The sequence below is a fragment of the Myotis nattereri genome, assembly GCF_964212035.1.
Source record: "Myotis nattereri genome assembly, chromosome: 21".
NCBI lineage: Eukaryota > Metazoa > Chordata > Mammalia > Chiroptera > Vespertilionidae > Myotis > Myotis nattereri.
Window position 1 is genome coordinate 9984496 of NC_138097.1, and position 19517 is coordinate 10004012.

The window sequence follows — 19517 nt, forward strand, 5'->3', positions numbered from 1 at the left end:
CCTCCTGCACGCCCCCTACTGGGGATTGAGCCAGTAACCCGGGCATGTGCCCTGATCAGGAATTAAACCGAGACCTCCTGGTTCCTGGGTCAACCCTCAACCATTGAACCACACAGGCTGGGCTGCTCCACAGCCTTTAGAGCAGCCTCTGGCACTGTAGGGGCCGACTTATTTTCCTCTCACCCCCAAACCGTGAACCTTAGGAACACGCAGTATTTCTTTGTTTCCTTCTCAATGATTTGTAGACCCTCAAAACATGTTGGCTGAAGAAATGTGAAACGGTTTTGTGATGCACATAGCTAACTCAGTACTTACACAAACAGATCCTGTCCTTCCCTCTGTTTCCCCAAATTCTAGGCAAGCCAGTCTGCCTCAGATAATGCATTCCTCCATGTACAAATGCATGAACGATGGAATGACTGTCGATGCGAGGTTGTGTGTTAGGTGCAGTGACGCACCAGGGTCCTGGCCTTCATGAGGCTGCTAGGACTTTTCAAAAAAATGAACTGGTTACCCGATCTGGTTTGGCTCAGTGGATAGAGCGTCAGCCAGCGGACTGAAGGGTCCCAGGTTCGATTCCGATCAAGGGCACATGCCCGGGTTGTGGGCTCGATCCCCAGGAAAGGGTGTGCAGGAGGCAGCCGATCCGTGATTCTCTCTTATCATTGATGTTTCTCTCTCTCTCCCTCTCCCTTCCTCTCTGAAATCAATAAAATAGCATTAAAAAAAAATGAGCTGGTTGAAATTTAGGGGTCCTTTCGAGCCCTTTGACTCTTCGAAAGTTAAGGGGTGAGACCAATCAGATTTCCTAAGTCTGTTCTGGACAGTGGAGGGTGGTGGGAAAAGCAGGGGCTCCGGGTCAGGTCCAGCTTCAGCGTCCAGCTCCGGGCTCTTGGTCCGGTCATTCACCGGTTCTGAGCCTCATCTTTCAACTTGGGATTTTTGTCAGACTTAAAAAGACCCTACATCACGTGCTTGCACAAGGTCGATCATGTGGTAGACACCTTCTAAACATTTATTTTTTTATTATTATTTTTAATAATTCTTTATTGTAGAAAGTATTACACATGTCCCCTTTCCCCCCCCATTGACCCCCCCCCCCAGCCTGCCCCCGCCCCAGGCCCTTACCGCTCCATTGTCTGTGTCCACGGGCCATGCATCTGTGCACACAAGGTCTTTGGTTGATCACCTCCCAGCCACCCACCTCCCCCGCCTTCCCTCTGAGATTCCGCCCTCTGATCCACGCTTCCATGTCTCTGGATCCACTCCGTTCGACACCTGATCAACATTTGTCCTCTCTTTTTCCCTGGCCTTCACAATATATAAGCTCTTTCTTGTGAAACAGACATGAAGGCTGTAGTAGCTACTGTAGTGCCCACGTTGCGGGCCTGGTCCTGGTTCAGTGAGGAGTGTATTTCACCAGGGACGGGCAAGCCTTCACCTTCTCCAGGGTGACCTTCGCTCAGCCAAACCGGAGACACGTGATGGTGAAATGTAAAGCTTGAACGTGTGTGACAGCTGAACGTGCTGCTTTTTCTTTGCGGGTTTCGTGTATTTTGATACGAACCACCTGCTTTCTTCACTCCAGACGAGCCAGGAAGCTGGGGGGACCAGCCTGTGCTTTCCCCGAGCTCCCGGGGTGGCTGTGCTGTGGGCGGGAACGAGGGCGGGAATGGGTTTCGCAGCCTGTTTCTCCCCGGCACACGAGGAATGCTTCATTCCTTCCGGGTCCCTTTCCACGCCACGCCCTTTCTTTTCTCGCCCCACGGACCTGATTAACGGCCCTCTGGTTTCTTTGTGCACAGGACCTGCTGCAGCTACAATATGAAGGCGTCGCCGTCATGAAGCTGTTTGACAGGGCCAAGGTGAACGTCAACCTGCTGATCTTCCTGCTCAACAAGAAGTTCTACGGGAAGTAACGGGCCCTGTGCTGCCAGCCCAGGAGGAGGGAGGAAGGAAGCAAAGGGCCAGCCCACAGCACGCCTGCGCCCGATCCACTCCCGGGGCCACCTCCTGCCCCCGCTCTGGCTGCACACGGCAGCCCTGGTTTTCCTAGTGAAATTTCAGGCTTAGTCTGACCCTCCTTGCTCCTTCACTTCCTTCTGTCGCTCACGAAAGATTTGGGAACTTTGCTTAAAATCTGTGTGGTTTCGGCCTTAGAGGTTGCATGACTCGACGGTAAGCTTTGGTGCTTGTCTCATTCAGCAATATTAATGGTGGGATTTGAAATCTTGTGATTTAAAGGGAGAGCTTCGTAGCCTCAATGACATACACACAGTGAAAAGGCCAGGCTACGTGTCCTGTGAGGTTGTCCTTTATAAGCGACATTCCTTTATGTTTTTGTCCCGTCAGTGAAATTGAAGGACACGGGAGGTCGTTGGTCTCCGCCATTCTGTTTCCCATGATGGGCTGGAAATCATGAATAGGAGTCACTGTCTGTGTTCAAAGCAAGCATTTCCAGAAAAGGGAGATTAAAAAAAAAAAAAGGAAAGGGAAGGGAGATCATGCTTTTAAGTTTCGCCATTAAAATAAATTTTGACAGTTCTGTTAGTGTAACTCTCTTGTCAGTGGATGGGAGAGTCCCACTGAGAAAGTGCAGCTATTTAGGTAAATTTAGGATGTTCTGGGCGTCCCTCCTGGGTGAGGCGCCTGCTGGTTTGTTGCAGATTTGATGAGATTCGGGACAACCGTCTCCTCCGTGCCTATGGCAGATGAAGGGGTTAGCCCACATAGGATGTAATTTTTTCAAGACCGTTTTATATCTTCAGAGGACCTTATTAAAGTGTAGATTTATTTCTTAAAATGTGGGTGACAGGAATTTTAAAGTTTTATATAATGCTTCAAAGTCTTTAGAATACTATACAGAAATGTGTTTGTTTTTTAATTGGCTTATCTGTATATCTGAACTCGTAAAGCTTTCTTAGAGCTAAAACACTAGGATTTTTTACCTGCAGGCTCGCAGAGAGATCACCCTGTTTTAAATAGACTGAAAAACAATAATAATAAAAAGCCAGCCCGCGATGTCACACTTGATATTCCAATCTCCTTCTTCCCACTTCTTTCTCTTTCCTCTTGCTACCCACACTGCTTTTATTTTCCGAACTCTGGTTTTCTGGATTTAGTAAAAATTCAATTCTGAACATTGAATTTTTAGGACGTTTTTATTAGATAAAAAGCTATATACTTTTTTTTTAAAGAAAATTTGTTTATCCAGGAAAATATATTAAATCATGCTACTGAGCCCCCATTTTCGCTGAAGTTTTGGTTCAGTCTTCTTTCATCATGGCATAAACCTTGATAAAATAAACTAACATTTAAAATTTTAACCCATGCATATTTAAAACCAATAAACTTTTGTTAATAACGATGTATGTGATGTGTCCCTATTGCAGATGTAAGTATCAGAGCCGTGTTTTCTGTAATCGACTGTTTACTGGGTCAGGTCCGTGCCAGCACATGTAAACTGTGTGAGTCTTTACACCCTCCAGGCAGGCGGGGAGGGACCGTGGGAAGGAGATTCCACTACCTTAACCTTGTTTTTGTTGTATTTTGCAAGATAATCGTTTAGTAAACATTGTCCTCCGTTTAAAAGAAGATGCTATTAAACTAGTAGCATCGCCTCGAAAACTGGGACCAACCAAAGTGTCAACCCGTTTACCTCCAAAGAGGCTACTCCTCCCACACGCTTGTCAGGCCCGGAGGCCACATCCGTGACGGACACGGAGCCACGGAGCCACGGAACCAGGCTTGCGACTCCTGTAAGGTTACATGGCTTCGCAATTATTTGTAAGGATTATGTTCCCTGGATGCAACTCTCAATGCGAAATTGCACAAAAGGCACCTCAAGCATTTTGATGGGAGCTATATATAGAGTTATGGTTTTGGTAGCATTGAAAAGGCCTGGACAAACCCAAGTGACATGAAGCCAGGCAGCTCTTATTACCTTTCTCTCTTAGCTCTACAGCCTCTGTCAGGTCTCTCTCCTCCTCTGACCTTCTCTCCCACCAGCCATCATGACATTTACCGTGGATTTATTTCCTCCCAAGAATGTGGACTGCCCAGTAGATCGGGGCAGTGCACAATTGCCTTTGTATCTCTTTGTATGAAATAAAAGGTCATTTGTTCATGTTTGTGTTTATTTTTCTCAGTTTCATTGTTAGCAGCTCCTGCTAAACAGAGTGTTGATTAGAGTGAGACTTACTCATGGAAAACAACCCTTTATAGTCTTTTGAAGGAGCAGACACAAGTCAGCTACCAAAGAGATTTTTAAAAAATATATATTTTTATTGATTTCAGAGAGGACGGGAGAGGGAGAAATAGAAACATCAATGAAGAGAGAGAATCGTGGGTTGGCTACCTCCTGCACGCCCCCTACTGGGGATCAAGCCCACAACCTGGGCATGTGCCCTTGTCCAGAATCGAACCCGGGCCCCCTCAGTTCACAGGCTGATGCTCTAGCCACTGAGCCAAACCTGCTAGGGCTCAAAGAGATTTTTAACATGTGAGTAGCCTTTTTTAAAGTAATATGCTGCCGTAGCCGGTTTGGCTCAGTGGATAGAGCGTCGGCCTGCGGACTGAAGGGTCCCAGGTTCGATTCCGGTCAGGGGCATGTGCCTTGGTTGCGGGCACATCCCCAGTATGAGGTGTGCAGGAGGCAGCTGGTCAATGTTTCTCTCTCATCGATGTTTCTGACTCTCTATCCTTCTCCCTTCCTCTCTGTAAAAAATCAATAAAATATATTTAAAAAAAATAAAATAAAATAAAGTAATATGCTTAAAGTAGCCTCAACATGAAAAGAAATAGGGGGAGGGGAAAACAAACAACATTACTGAGTTCTGATTGGATAGTGGCTGAACGTTTAAAATTGCAGCTGCATTTAATGAAAAGTGACAATCCTATATAATAAAAGGGTAATATGCAAATCGGCCAAACGGTGGAACTACCGGTTGCTATGACAGACACTGACCACCAGGGGGCAGACGCTCAATGCAGGAGCTGCCCTTGGTCAGAGCATTCCCACTTAGCCCAAAGCCAGGCTCACTGCTGGCCAGCGCAGTGAAGGTGGCGGGAGCCTCTCCCACCAGCGCTAAGGATCTCCCACTGACAGCTTAGGCCCGCTACCCACGGAGACATCCCCTGAGGGCTTCTGGACTGTGAGAGGGCGCAGGCCGGGCTGAGGGACCCCCCCACCCCCCACTCCCCAGTGCACGAATCTCATGCATGAGGCCTCTAGTTTACATAAAGGGAAATGGAATAATTCTAAATTAAACATAAGTGAAAACTTGGGGGTGATGGTCTGTGTGAATGGCTGGTGGTGACCCCACACCCCTCTGAGGGAGAGCGAGGTGCTGAGAACTTAGGCTTCCCTGGCCATGGGCCCTGGTGGAAGTTACTCCCCGAGCCTCACTTTTCTGCTTTGGAAATGGGGATGATGCTCCCTGGCAGGTGTGTTACTGAAACCTAGAACAGACTATTCTAACAGCCTGTGCTCTACGTTGTCCTGCAAAGAAGTCAGTGGAGTCAGAAAGGTACCTACCAAGGCATCACGATGTTGAATATGGAAACCAGAGTGAAGGGAAAGGTGGAGGAGGAGGAAGGGAAGATGGGAGCCTGGAGTGATGAGAAGGTGGGGAATGCTGAGGGGTCCCCTGTTCCTGGCGGGGCAGCCATAGCAGCGCTGCTCACACATCTAAGCCCAAAAAGAATTTGGAAAAACTCTACTTCCCCATTTAACTTTTCCCTTCTTCCTTCCTTCCTTTGTATATTTACTTTTAATATATATTTTTATTGATTTCAGAGAGGAAGGGAGAGGGAGAGAGAAACATCAGTGATGAGAATCATTGATTGGCTGCCTCCTGCACACACCACACTGGGGCTTGAGCTCGCAACCCAGGCCTGTGCCCTGACCAGGAATCAAGCCGTGACCTGGTTCATAGGTCAGTGCTCAACCCCTGAGCCATGCCGGCCGGGCTCCACTTAACTTTAACATGTAATTTTTTTTTTAATGTTTAAACTGTAAAGTGTGTACTTGCCCAACATACTATGAATTTCAAGATAAAAATGACCTTGCTTTTGAAGGAATCCCATGTAACTCCCATCCATTCTTAAAGGTATGTGAGCAGAGATCTTTGTCAGTTGAAAACTACATCTTTCTTTTTCTTCAAACTCATATTTCTATCCCACTTCCCTCAGAATTTTATCTTAATGTAATATTTTAAGCATAAGTCTTATTTCTGGTTATCCTGTCACAATTATCTGTAACAAAATTGTTTTATTTCCTCTGACTGTAAGGCTGTTTAACTCAACCCAGAAAAATATTTGCATCATAAGTATTGTTAGTGTGTATTTGATCAAAGCCATGTAATACTAGTATATTGTCTTGATGAAGAATTCTAAATGTAAGATTTGAAATGCAGTTCTTTTTTTTTTTTTTTTTTTTTGGCGGTTTGCCTAATACGTTTATTGTCTCTCTTCTGGAAAATCTTCATAGAAAATTGTGATTTGGTTTATTAGCTCTCAGCAGCCCGTTCCTGAGCTCTGAGGAAGCTTGCTTTCTTCTGAGCTACCCGATCTTTCTTCTGGGCAAGAGACATTTGGGGACAGTTCCACCTCTTCTTTTTAACTTCTTTCTTAGGCGTCTTCTCATAGACTGGGTTCTCTCGTATAGCAGCATCAGCTTTCTTATACAACCCCTCCATCATGTCTGGAGTTACGTCGTTCTTTATATATTGAGAGAACTGTTTCTTGTAAGCATCTTCATCTTCTCCCATTAGATAACGCATATAATCTGCAACGCTCTGACCCATGATGTGCTTCCGATGTACTTCTGCATTGAATTCCTTGCTTTCTGAATCATAACCAGGGAATCGTTTGGTACTGTGAGGCATAGATAGGCCTCCATCCACAGCTCCCTTCAGGGCCCCCAAAACTTTATTTCCAGTAGTATTTCTGGCAAGCCCTGCATCCAAGTAGCAGGTGAAGGCACCAGGTTGACCATCGATGCTTTCCACGTTGTATTCACCTCCAGTCACCTCCACCTGGCCTTCATAGATCATGTCCTTGCCAAACCTACTGAGAAGCCCATGGGCCAATATGCTGCAGCATAATTTGTCAGGCCAACCTTCACACCGTACTTGGGGAGTTCATGAGCAGAAGCTGCACAAACTATCGTATCTCCTTCTATACGGGCATAAGCGATCTGACAGATGATATCTCTGTTGGTTACGCGGACTATCATCCTGTATTTAGGTGTGTGGTACTTATTTTTATCCTGGATTACCGAGCATTTGCGGGCATAGTAATCAGTTTGACCCTTTCGTCGTCTTCTGAATTTCACTTGGTATTGCTTGAAGTAGGCCCTATTCTTTCTTTTCTTTCTTTTTTTTTAAATATATTTTATTGATTTTTTACAGAGAGGAAGGGAGAGGGATAGAGAGTTAGAAACATCGATGAGAGAGAAACATTGATCAGCCGCCTCCTGCACATCTCCCACTGGGAATGTGCCCGCAACCCAGGTACATGCCCTTGACCGGAATCGAACCTGGGACCTTTCAGTCCGCAGGCCGACGCTCTATCCACTGAGCCACACCGGTTTTGGCAGTAGGCCTTATTCTTGACAACTTTCACAAACCCCATCCTGCGGAAGAGAGACCCACGGCTGCGGCTTGCCACAGACCTGCAGGCCTAGCTTAATTCTGGTCTGAAATGCATTTCTTTTTTCTTTTTTCTTTTTTTTTAAATATCTGATATGCAGGATGTATTTTCATTGTTACAAATTGAACATAATTAAAGCATAGTGATTAATCACAAAAACAATATGTAAGTATATATGTGTTTTCCGATGGTCTTAGGCGACCCCTGTGAAAGGGTCGTTCGACCCCCAAAGGGTGCTGGGGTCTGACCCCAGCAGGTCCAGGGGTTCCCCAAAGGTGTGGATGGAGTCAGCGAAGAAGGAATGACATGGAGACAGCGTTCAGTTGATCAGCAACCTAGCCAGGATCTCTAGCCAAGTTCTGGTCAGGATCTCCAGCAAAGTTCTGGTTAGGATCTCCAGCCAGGTTCTGTGTCCATGTTCTCTTGCTAGGTTCTCCAGGTTCTCCAGCCAGGTTCTGTAGCCATGTTCCCTCGCTAGGTTCTCCAGCCAGGTTCTATCCAGGTTCTCCAGCCAGGTTCAGTCACCAGGTTCTAGTCAGGTTCTCTTGCCATGTTCTATCCAGGTTCTGTAGCCAGGTTCTGTCTCTAGGTTCTTCAGCCAGGTTCTCTCGCTAGGTTCTGAGGCCAGTTTCTGTCCAGGATCTTTTGCTATGTTCTCTCCAGCGAAGTTCTTCTGTCTCTAGGTTCTGTGTAGGTTCTGTGTCTAGGTTCTGTCTTCTAAGTTCTGTCTGAAATGCATTTCTTAATGAGGTAAATGAAGGTTTAATAAATAATACTACTTGCTAGAATGAGATAGGGCTCCTAACCAATTCTCTTCCTATTTTTCATTTTTTGTAAATGTAAGCAAGCATATGGAAATGGGGAGTGTTTTGTCAGAGCAAAGTCGCCCATTTTTTTTAAAGTATATTATTGTTGTTTTTTTTTACAGAGAGGAAGGGAGAAGGAGAGGGATAGAGAGTTAGAAACATCGATGAGAGAGAAACATAGATTCAGCTGCCTCCTGCACATTCCCTACTGGGGATGTGCCCGTAACCAAGGTACATGCCCTTGACCAGAATCGAACCTGGGACCCTTCAGTCTGCAGGCCGACGCTCTATCCACTGAGCCAAACCAGTCAGGGCGAAGTCGCCCATTTTTTACTATGAATTATACTTGTAACCTTTTGACATACAGGCTACTTGTTCAACCCAATATGCTAAAGATGTTTGGGGAGAATAGAAATATCTTAATGTTCCTTTTGCTCTACAATATTTAATTTTTTTATTATGAAACACTTCTAACATATAGTTAATAGTATAATTAACTCCTGTGGGTTCACTACCCTGTCTCAACAGGTATCAACACATGGTGAACTTTCATCTTTACCACCACACACATACACCCTTGGGTTATTTTGACAAATCCCAGATCTAGTATTTCAACCATTAGTACTTAAGTAGCCCTAGCCGGTTTGGCTCAGTGGATAGAGTATTGGCCTGTAGACTGAAGGGTCCCGAGTTCAATTCCCATCAAGGGCACGTACCTCGGTTGCAGGCTCCTCCCTGGCCGGGGCCTGGTCAGGGCGTGTGCAGGAGGCAACCATTCGATGTGTTTCTCTCACATCAATGTTTCTCTCTGTCTTTCCCTCTCTCTCCCACTCTCTCTAAAATCAGTGGAAAAATATTCTCGGGTGAGGATTTTTTTTAAAAAGCTGTGCTAGGTATCTCCTATTCGCCCCTCCAGGTCCTCTCTGTGCCCTGGGAAGATGGCCACATGGGCTATACCACTGTGACCCTCCAGCTTCTGGTTGGGTTTGGTCAAGGAGGTGAGGTAGGATTTACTCCTCCAGGTCACTGAATTGGGAAGCTTTCCCAACCACCCGCCCTCCCCTGTGCCAGTAAGCAGTCCCTCCAGACTCTCGGTTTATGCGATCCCTGCTCTACCGAACCCCAGGGGCACTGCATTCTCCCCCAAGCCCTGCCGGTCTCTTTATTAACCTTTCCTCGCATTACCAGTGTGAGTGTGCCATCTGCTTCCTGCTGGGAACCTGACTCACAGGGAGACCAATTAAGGTCTCAACTAGTAAGAGTTTGGTGACCTGAATGGGAGAGTGGTTGTTAGGAGGGAAAGGGGGGTGCGGGAGAGCGGGGATATTTACTAGGAAGTGAGGTTGATTTACTGGGTGTTGGGGGAACAGTGGATCTCATTGGAACACCCGGCCAGCAAATGGCTCCTTGGAAGGATTCTATGACCAGAACGTTTGGTTTGGGAAGTGCTGTATTCCACCATTCTATTTGCAAGTCACGACACACGTTAGCATATTAAAAAGCTTTGCAAAGCCCTAGGTGTGGCTCAGTGGATAGAGCGTAGGCCTGAAGACTGAGAGGTCCTGGGTTTGATTCCGGTCAAGGGCACATGCCTGGGTTGCAGCTCCTCCCCTGCCCAGGCCTTGGTCAGGGCACATGCTGGAGGCAACCAATCAGTGTGTTTCTCTCACATCGATGTTTCTGTCTTTCCCTCTTTTCCACTCGCTCTAAAAATCAATGGAAAAATATCCTCAGGTGAGGGTTAAAAAAAAAAAAAAAGGGGGGGGGGCTTCGCAAAGTCCCACATTTGAGAAATCTGCTGGACTGTGTGTTACCTGGCTTTCCCCAAATGTGTCTGACTGCAGTTTCAGTCCTCTTTTCTGGGAGCTCCTGTTAGCATTTGTGAAGCTCATGTTCCATGGAACAGGCTTCAAAATGCTGGAGAAAGAGGCTAGACTAGACCCTGACTAAAAGCTTTTTTTAAAAATATATATTTTTATTGATTTCAGGGAGGAAGGGAGAGGAAGAGAGAGACAGAAACATCAATGATGAGAGAGAATCGTTGATCAGCTGCCTCCTGCACGCCCCCCTCTGGGGATCAAACCCGCAACCCAGGCATGTGCCCTTGACCGGAATCGAACCCGGGACCCTTCAGCCCGCAGGCTGATGCTCTATCCACTGAGCCAAACCAGCCAGGGCCTGACTTCAAGCTTTTAATAACTAGTTAATATTACTTAGGAAACCTTTTCCCACCCCCCACCCCCACCCAAAAGCTGTAGACATTCTCTATTTAGCCTTTAGTTGTAGGAAATAATGTTCTTATGAATAGGTAAGAAAGCACACTTGATAAAAATTGTACTTGCTAATAGCCTTTGTCTCTGGGGAAACACATTCCCAATTCTTGTAGGTACAGAGGCACAGAGATCTGGCGGTAGGTGTTGAAAAGAAACAGAAAAGATGGTGAGATAGGAATTAAAGGATAACTCCTCTCATAAACAGCCAACTCTGAGAGAACTAGCTTCCAAAAATAAAGAGAACCTGGCCAGGTAGCTCGGTTGTTTGGAGTGTTGTCCCAAGACGCCAAAATAGCAGGTTCAGTCCCTGGTCAGGGCACATGCAAGAATCAACCAGTGGATGCTTCGATACATCGATGGAACAACAGGTCAATGTTTCTTTCTCTCTCCTCCCCCTCTCTTTCTCAAAATCAATAAATAACAAATGTAAATAATAAATCAAGAGAACCAGTGCTCAAACACTCCTTCCCACTAAAACACAAAGATCGCTTGGAGAACTGGCTGATTCTGGAGCTGGGTAGAAAAGTGTGTGATGAGCCTAGAATCTAGATCAGCCGTGGGCAAACTACGGCCCGCGGGCCGGATCCGGCCCGTTTGAAATGAATAAAACTATTGAAATAAAAGACCGTACCTTTTTATGTAATGATGTTTACTTTGAATTTATATTAGTTCACACAAACACTCCATCCATGCTTTTGTTCCGGCCCTCCAGTCCAGTTTAGGAACCCATTGTGGCCCTCGAGTCAAAAAGTTTGCCCACCCCTGACTAGATCATCTTGTGCCCAGAAAGAAAATGAAATCTATAAAAAGTGGATGAACCTAACTGGTGTGGCTCAGTGGATAGAGCATCGGCCTGCGGACTGAAGGGTCCCAGGTTCGATTCCAGTCAAGGGCATGTACCTTGGTTGCAGGCACATCCCCAGTAGGGGGTGTGCAGGAGGCAGCTGATCAATGTTTCTCTTTCATCGATGTTTCTAACTATCCCTCTCCCTTCCTCTCTGTAGTGTAAAAAGTCAATAAAATATGTTTTTAAAAAAAGAAAAAGTGGATGGAGACATGTTTAAAGGACACAAAGCCAAGATCTGGAAACAGCCCAAGTGTCCATCAGTAGATGAGGGGCTAAAAAAACTGTGGGACATTTACATAATGGAATAAAGGAAGAAAATGTTATCCTTTGTGACAGTGCAGATGGCCAGTCAGAGAAAGACAAGTACCGTATGATTTCACTCGTATGTGGGATTTAATGAACAAACTGATCTACCAGGCAAAATCTGGAGACAGATTCAGATAGAGAGCAGGCCAACAGTTCTTGGGGGGTAGAATGGATTGAGCAAAGGAAAAGGGAGAGAACTCATGGACATGGACAACTCACAGTGGGGTGACTGCAGGGTGGAGGGGGTAGAAGGCATAGAGGGGATAAAAGGTGATGGGAAAAAATAACATTAAATTAATTAGGAAATAAAGTTATAGGCTGTGTAAAACTTTATATATATAGTAGAGGCCCAGTGCACAAAATTCGTGCACGGGTAGGGTCCCTAGCAGCTGCCGGCTGCTGGCCAAGGCCTCCCTTCCCCCAGCTGCCAGCCAGGGCCTCCCTTCGCACCTGCCTTGGCCTGGCGCGCCTGCTCACCTGCTCCATCATCCTGCCGTGGTCCTGCTCTTGTTGGGGGCCCATTGGGTTGGCAGCGCCTCCACTGCCGTCCGGTGCCAATGCCACGTCACTGACACCCGCCATGTTCCATGCTGCCCCCTGGTGGTCAGCGCACGACTAACTCCTGGTCGGTCGAACTCCCGCCCGTAGGGACAATTTGCATATTAGCCTTTTATTATATAGGATATATTTTTATTGATTTCAGAGAGGAAGGGAGAAGGAGATGGAAACATAAAAAATGAGAGAGAATCATTGATCTACTGCCTCCTTCATGCCCTCCACTGGGGATCGAGCCCGTAAACCAGGCATGTGCCCCGACTGGGAATTGAACCATGACCTCCTGGTTCACAGGTTGATACTCAACCACTGAGCCACACCAGCTGGGCTGCAGTGGCTTCTTATAACAACAGCTGTATGGCAAGTATAGCGACAGCTTTCCAATTCCATAGGTGGCTTCCAGATTTTAGAAGAGACAGTGGCTCTTTTGTGTGTTTTTTAAATATATTTTTATTGATTTCAGAGAGGAAGGGAGGGGGAGAGCGAGAGAAACATCAATGATGAGAGAATCATTGATTGGCTGCCTCCTGCACACCCCACACTGGGGATGAAGCCCGCAACCCGGGCATGAGCCCTGACCGGGAATCAAACTGTGACCTCCTGGTTCCTAGGTTGACACTCAACCACTGAGCCACGCTGGCTGGGTGGCAGTGGCTCTTTTGGTGGCCTGGCTCTGCAGGATGGCTCTCAAAATCATGCCTGAATGTTCAACTTTGAGTCTGCTTCTTGAGCCCTGCCCCGCAACAAGCCCTTAAGCCATTTTATACCCTGTAATAATCTTTTTGTACTTGAACTATGTAGAATGAATTTTGTTCTCTAAAAATGAACCCAGACAATAAAACAGGAAATCAGGAAATAAAATATAAAAAGCACAGTAAACAGCAAAAATGAAACAGAAGAAATCAATTATAATTACTAAAAACTAAACTCTAGCTAATAGAGATATGTTGTCACATTAAAAAGTCTAAAACATCCATCTAGGTGCTGTATATGAGACATGTGAAAAACATAATGAAATACTGCACAGTAGTTACAACCGATGAATATCAAAAAAAGCAAAAAAAAAATGCTGGCCCCGCAGGTGTGGCTCAGAGGTTGAGTGTCCACCTATGAACCAGGAGGTCACGGTTGGATTCCTGGTCAGGCCACATGCCTGGGTTGTGGGCCCGATCCCCAGTAGGGGGCGTGCAGGAGGCAGCCGATCAATGATTCTCTCTCATCACTGATGCTTCTATCTCTCCCTCTCCCTTCCTCTCTGAAATCAATAAAAAAAAATTTTTAAAAGCTGCAAAAGGTTATTCAGCATGTCATTTTTGTAAGATTTAAAAACAAAAATTGGCATTTCAAAAAAAAATTGGCATTTTATACGCAGTGGGTAGGGCCATACATCAGATGCAATAGAAGTATAAAAACATGAAGAGAAATGGACTGAATTGCACTCACTTGAGCACAGTGACTATCTCTAGGGAGGATGGAGAATGATGAAGGGTGGGGCTTTAGTTTGTTCTAATTTTGTATTTCTTTACTAAATACCAAGTAAGTGAAGCAAAATGTTTTGATATGTTTCATCGTGATGGTGGAGGGCGTGGGTTGTTAGTATTACTTTCTGCACTGGGCGGAATGCCTCTGCTATTCCCGAGGTGCAAAACAGACACACTTTCAGAGCGGCCCGGCACATCTTGATGCACATCGGCACTTGCACTGAGTGGCTTCTGAAATGCAAAAGAACTCTCGAGGCGTCGGGCTGGTTCTAAAAGGTGAGGATGACACTTGGCTGGAGCCCGCGTTTGCAGCGGCCACAGGGAGACTTGGAAAGAACCAGAGAAAGGAGCCTGCGCTGAGGAGGGAAGAGGTTGCACCAGGGCCGGGGATGGTGTCGCAAGTCCGTGCAAATCAGGAGATGGTTTTAAAAAAAGATCCGGATTAAGTAACTTTGACTTGGGTGGGCCTGAGCAGACAGACGGTCAGCGAAAGGAATCGCAGGAGGGAGCGGGCTGGGAGCCGGAGGGCCCGCAGTGTGGGACCGAAAGGAGAGAATTGCTCAAACTGCAGTCATGCCATGAAGCAGACATCATACTTTCGGGGGGAAGGGTGTTAAAAGCGTTCTAAAATTGTAACGAAATACAGAAGCCAGGCCGCCCCCAAACTGCAGCGTTTCCGGTGAAATAGTCGGCTAGCTTCTCCCGCACGTGGAGTCCGTGTGTTTTGCTGATGGGGGTTTCCTCTGGGTCAGCGCGCAGCGGGGTCGGTAGCCTGGGGAAGCCTGGGTTCCCCTAAGGTCGGTGGGCGTGGCCTGCCACAGGGGGCGGGGCCTAGCGGGAGACACGGGGCGGGGCCTGGCCGCGCGGGGCGGGGAAGGGGCGGGGCCAGCGCGCAGGGGCAGACCTCGCGCGCTCCCGGCCGCTCGCTGGCTTTGGGGCCGCGGCGGCTCCTCTGCGGGGTCGCGCCGGAGGAAGGCCCTCGGGCGGCGGCTTGGGCGGCCAGCGGACGGACGGACCGACGGGCGGGCCGAGCCGCGGGCCCCGCGCCCGCCGTCTCCCCTCCGCCAGCGCCGGGCCGCGCTATGGCCTCTTCGCCGGGCTCGGGCAGCGCCAACCCGCGGAAGTTCAGTGAGAAGATCGCGCTGCACACGCAGCGCCAGGCCGAGGAGACGCGGGCCTTCGAGCAGCTCATGACCGACCTCACCCTGTCGCGGGTGAGGGCCCGGGACGGTGCGGGCGGGGGCGGCGGCGGGCGCGGGGGGCCCCGCGCGGCGGGTCGGAGGTGGCGGGCCTGCGGCGGCGGCGGCGGCGGGGTCGGGCCGGGGCGGCGCCCGGGAGCGGGGCCGGCGGCCGCGGCCTCGGCACCTCCCCGCTTCCCGACACCGCGCGCCGTGGAGGTGGGAGGTCGCGGGGCCGGGCTCGCGGGGAGACGGGCCGGGACCGCGCGGGCGAGGCGGGCGGCCTGCCGGGGAGGGTGAGCCGGGGCCCGGGAGGAAATGCAAAGTGCCCGGCGGCGCGCAGTGCGTCTCCTCTCGGCTCCGAGCGGACGCCGCCGGCGAGCCCTCCGGGACTGCGGGGCGTCGGGGCGCGGGCCCGAGAGTCGTCGTCCCCCGCCCCCCGCCCTCGGGAGCGCTCAGGCCCGGGCCGGGCTCCGGGGGTCTGGGTACCGCCTTCCCCCTCCCGCTCCTCGGAGGTGCCGGATGGGCCGGCCTGGTGGGTTCAGCCCGGGTGCTTGGCGAGGGCGGGCAAGGTGCACAGCGTGGCCGGGGACCGGGGGGTCCCGGAGGGGTGAGCGAGGCGCGAGCGGGAAAACACCCGGCGAGATTGAGCAACCGCTGCGGGAGGCCGGGGAGGATGGAGAGCCCGGCGGCGGGGCCCGAGCGGGACTGGGGGGACCCGATGCTGACCTTGAGGGACCCCCGGGGGGTGGAGGAGGAGGCAGATGCTGGGGCGGGGAGGCGGCCTGAAGGCGGGCTGCGTGCGGAGCTGCGAACCCGTGCGTGGTCCAGTTCACGGAGCTGCAGTCGCCTTATTTTTTTTTTTTTTTGGATCAGCACAGAGTTGGGGAAAAACTTCCTGAATCTGTCGCCGGAATTTTTTAATTGGGAGATCTTCGCAGAAAAACGACGTTTCCCCCCAGAAAGTGGATTTGTGCATTTCTGTATAAAACATTTATGTATTTCTCTATATAAAATGATTCTTTAAGTATAAATACAGATATGATAATAGTATTATATATACGTTTAAAATGGGAGACATTCCCCCTCAATTCCCGTATGACAGCTCTTGGCTGGAGCTGGGTGGCTGCCCCCTCGGATGGGATGGGGCGCGAGTTCTCTTAATTGGCCACAGTTCACACCACTCCCTGTTGTGATCCCCCACGGAGGCGAGGTGTCACCTGACAGTTAACATTTTAAAAACATTTTTATTGATTTTAGAGAGAGAGAGGAAGGGAGAGGGAGAAAGAGATAGAAACATCAGTGATGAGAGAGAATCATGGATCGGCTGCCTCCTGCACGCCCCGCACTGGGAATCGCCTGCAACCTGGGCATGTGCCCTGACCAGGAATTGAACCGTGACCTCCTGGTTCAGTGGTCCATGCTCAACCACTGAACCACACCGGTCGGGTGCCATTTATCATATTTTTGATAGTGCTTCCTTTTTGTGAAGTTAGGGGAAAAGTGAAATATTCTTATATTTAGATTTCTGTCACATTCAGAAATATATGGATAAAAGCAGGCTGAGGATTTCAAGAAAAAATTTTAAAAAATATATATTTCTTTATTGATTTCAGAGAGGAAGGGAGGAGAGAGAGATAGAAACATCAATGATAAGAGAGAATCATTGATCGGCTGCCTCCTGCACACCCCCACTGGGGATGGAGCCCGCAACCCAGGTATGTGCCCTTGGCCAGAATCGAACCTGGGACCCTTCAATCTGCAGGCTGACACTCTATCCACTGAGCCAAGCTGGCCAGGGCAGAAATTTTTTTTCTCATGCCCTGACTCGCTTCATTCTTTTATTACCTGCCTGGTGTCCACAGGCATTTACATGTGACCTTGGTTGGACTCAGCGATGAGCATGACAAGCTCAGAGCACATTGAGGAGAACGGGTGGAAGCTGAGGATTTAATGCTGGGGTCTGTGTCGTTTTATGTTGTTTAGATACATAAATTATGTATGTACAGATACATGCATTCTCTATGTCTGTGTAGCTGGAGTTGATTCAGTTTCTCACCCAATACATGATTCCCCTTTAAAACATCCCTGAAGCCATTAGTAAGGTACAGACTTTTTTTTTGTTTTTTTGTTTTTAATACTAGAGGCTAGGTGCACGAAAGTCATGCACTGGGGGTGGGGGATCCCTCAGCCCAGCCTGCGCCCTCTTGCAGTCCGGACCCCTTGTTTCTTACTGCCCGCCTGCTCCCTGCTCCTTAGCGCTGTCATGGAGGTGGGAGAGGCTCCCGCCACCGCTGCTGTGCTCGCCAGCCTCCGTGAGCCCGGCTTCTGGCTGAGTGGTGCTCCCCCTGTGGGAGTGCACTGACCACCAGGGGCAGCTCCTGCATTGAGTGTCTGCCCCCTGATAGTAAGCATCATAGTGACTGGTCTTACCACCGTAACGGTCACTTAGGCTTTTATTATATAGATATTTTTATTGATTTCAGAGAGGAAGGGAGAGGGAGAGTAAGACAGAAACATCAATGATGAGTGAGAATCATTGATCGGCTGCCTCCTGCACACCCCCAGCTGGGGATTGAGCCCGCAACCTGGGCATGTGCCCTTGACCGGAATTGAACCTGGGACCCTTCAGTCTGCAGTCCGACGCTCTGTCCACTGAGCCAAACCAGCTAGGGCCAGACTTTTTTAAAGGCAAAATTTTTTACAGATATTCAGTGTTCACTTAAGTGAGTTTGATGATGTCACTCAAAAATGTTCAAACATAAACCTGTAATAATGTTCTTTGCTTATAGCTGTGATACAGGACTTAATCCTAAGAACAGTGGAGAGTCATGGAAGGGGTGGAACCAGGGGAGCTTTGCATTTTCAAAGAATGCCTCCAGCTCCAGAATGGTGGATAGAACCGAGGAGCGGGTGGCAGAGAGACTGGAGGTTGTGATACTATTCTAGGAGGTGTGCCAGTGACATTGACTGGGTGGTAGCAACAGGGAGGCAGAGGGGTGAACAGATTGAACAGGTACTTAGGAGGTTGAAAGGACAGCCTTAGTGAATTTACGAGGCGAGTGAGGGAGAGGGAGGACTCGAGGATGAGCCCAGCTTTCAGACTTGAGCCATTTTAGGGTCTCCTCCATTAACAGGGGGAGCACTGGCTGGAGCAAGGTGGGAGCAGACTCCTCAGTGTCAAGAGATGCTGAGTTTGATGCCCGGGCAGTGTGGCTCAGTGGTTGAACGTCAACCCATGAGCCAGAAGGTCACGGTTTGATTCCCTGTCAGGGCACATGCCTAGGTGGCTGGCTCGGTTCCCAGTGGGGAGTGTGCAGGAGGCAGCCGATCAGTGATTCTTTCTCATTATTGATGTTTCTCTCTCTCTCTCTCTCTCTCTCTCTCTCTCTCTCTCTCTGTCTCTTTCTCTTTGTCTCCCTTCCTCTCTGAAACCAATAAAAATATATTTTTAAAAAAGAGAGAGATCCTTAACCGGTTTGGCTCAGTGGATAGAGCGTCGGCCTGCGGACTGAAGGGTCCCAGGTTCGATTCCGGTCAAGGGCATGTACCTGGGTTGCGGGCATATCCCCAGTGGGAGATGTGCAGGAGGCAGCTGATCGATGTTTCTCTCTCATCAATGTTTCTCTTTATCCCTCTCCCTTCCTCGCTGCAAAAAATCAATAAAGTATATTTTAAAAAATAAAAAAAGAGAGAGATGCTGAGTTGGAGGTGCCTGTGAGGCGTGTGAGTAGTGATGGTCCAGCTACGTGGTCCTGGGCTCAGGAGGGAAGTCCTGGCTGGTGATATAAACATGGGAATCTTTGGTGTGTAGCTGCAAGAGTAGCTTCAGTTGCTGGGGAAGAATTTCTAGGACAGATCTTGCAAATTGGTGGCCTAAGTTCTAATTTGGCCGCCTGACATGTTTTTAATTTGGTTGGGTTGCCCAAATGTGTGTGTGTGTGTGTGTGTATGTGTGTGTTTTGTTTTGGGTTTTTTTTTTCTTTCAAAATTAGGGCCAACAATGAATATTGAGAGTTTACATTAAAATATGGACTCTGGCCCGGCTAGTGTGGCTCAGTGGTTTAGTATCTACCTATAAACCAGGAGGTCTCAGTTCAGTTTCCAGTGAGGGCACATACCCAGGTTGCGGGTTCAGTCCCCGGTGGGGAGACGTGCAGGAGGCAGCCGATCAATGATTCTCTCTCATCATTGGTGTTTCTATCTCTCCTCCCTTACTCTTTGAAATCAATAAAAAGAAAGAAAGAAAGAAAGAAAGAAAGAAAGAAAGAAAGAAAGAAAGAAAGAGAAAGAAAGAAAAGCAGCATGCAAAAAAAATATGGACTTTGGCCTCTTGAAAAATGAGATTTATCTAACAACACTGCTGCCTTGCAGAAATGGCAGCAGTTACCTGGAGCCGAATAGTGGCTGCCACTATT

General features: G+C 48.5%; 2 protein-coding genes and 1 pseudogene across 3 annotated transcripts in view; 2 read left to right on the forward strand and 1 right to left on the reverse strand.

Moving 5' to 3' along the window:
- Positions 1-4125, forward strand: part of IQGAP1 (IQ motif containing GTPase activating protein 1) — a 104587-nt gene extending 100462 nt beyond the window's left edge. Inside the window, exon 38 of the mRNA XM_081114735.1 lies at positions 1806-4125. Within this exon, the coding sequence (XP_080970861.1) occupies positions 1806-1919 (114 nt within the window). The 3' untranslated portion in view covers positions 1920-4125. The remainder of the gene's footprint in view (positions 1-1805) is intronic.
- A 2329-nt stretch (positions 4126-6454) lies between these two features.
- LOC308535940 (large ribosomal subunit protein uL18-like) lies at positions 6455-7847 on the reverse strand (annotated as a pseudogene). Its single transcript has one exon. The product of its transcript is annotated as a large ribosomal subunit protein uL18-like (transcript).
- A 7156-nt stretch (positions 7848-15003) lies between these two features.
- Positions 15004-19517, forward strand: part of CRTC3 (CREB regulated transcription coactivator 3) — a gene marked incomplete at its 5' end in the record, with an annotated part of 1283408 nt that continues 1278894 nt past the window's right edge. The window contains one exon of the mRNA XM_081114743.1: positions 15004-15135. Coding sequence (XP_080970869.1) covers positions 15004-15135 — 132 coding nt within the window. The remainder of the gene's footprint in view (positions 15136-19517) is intronic.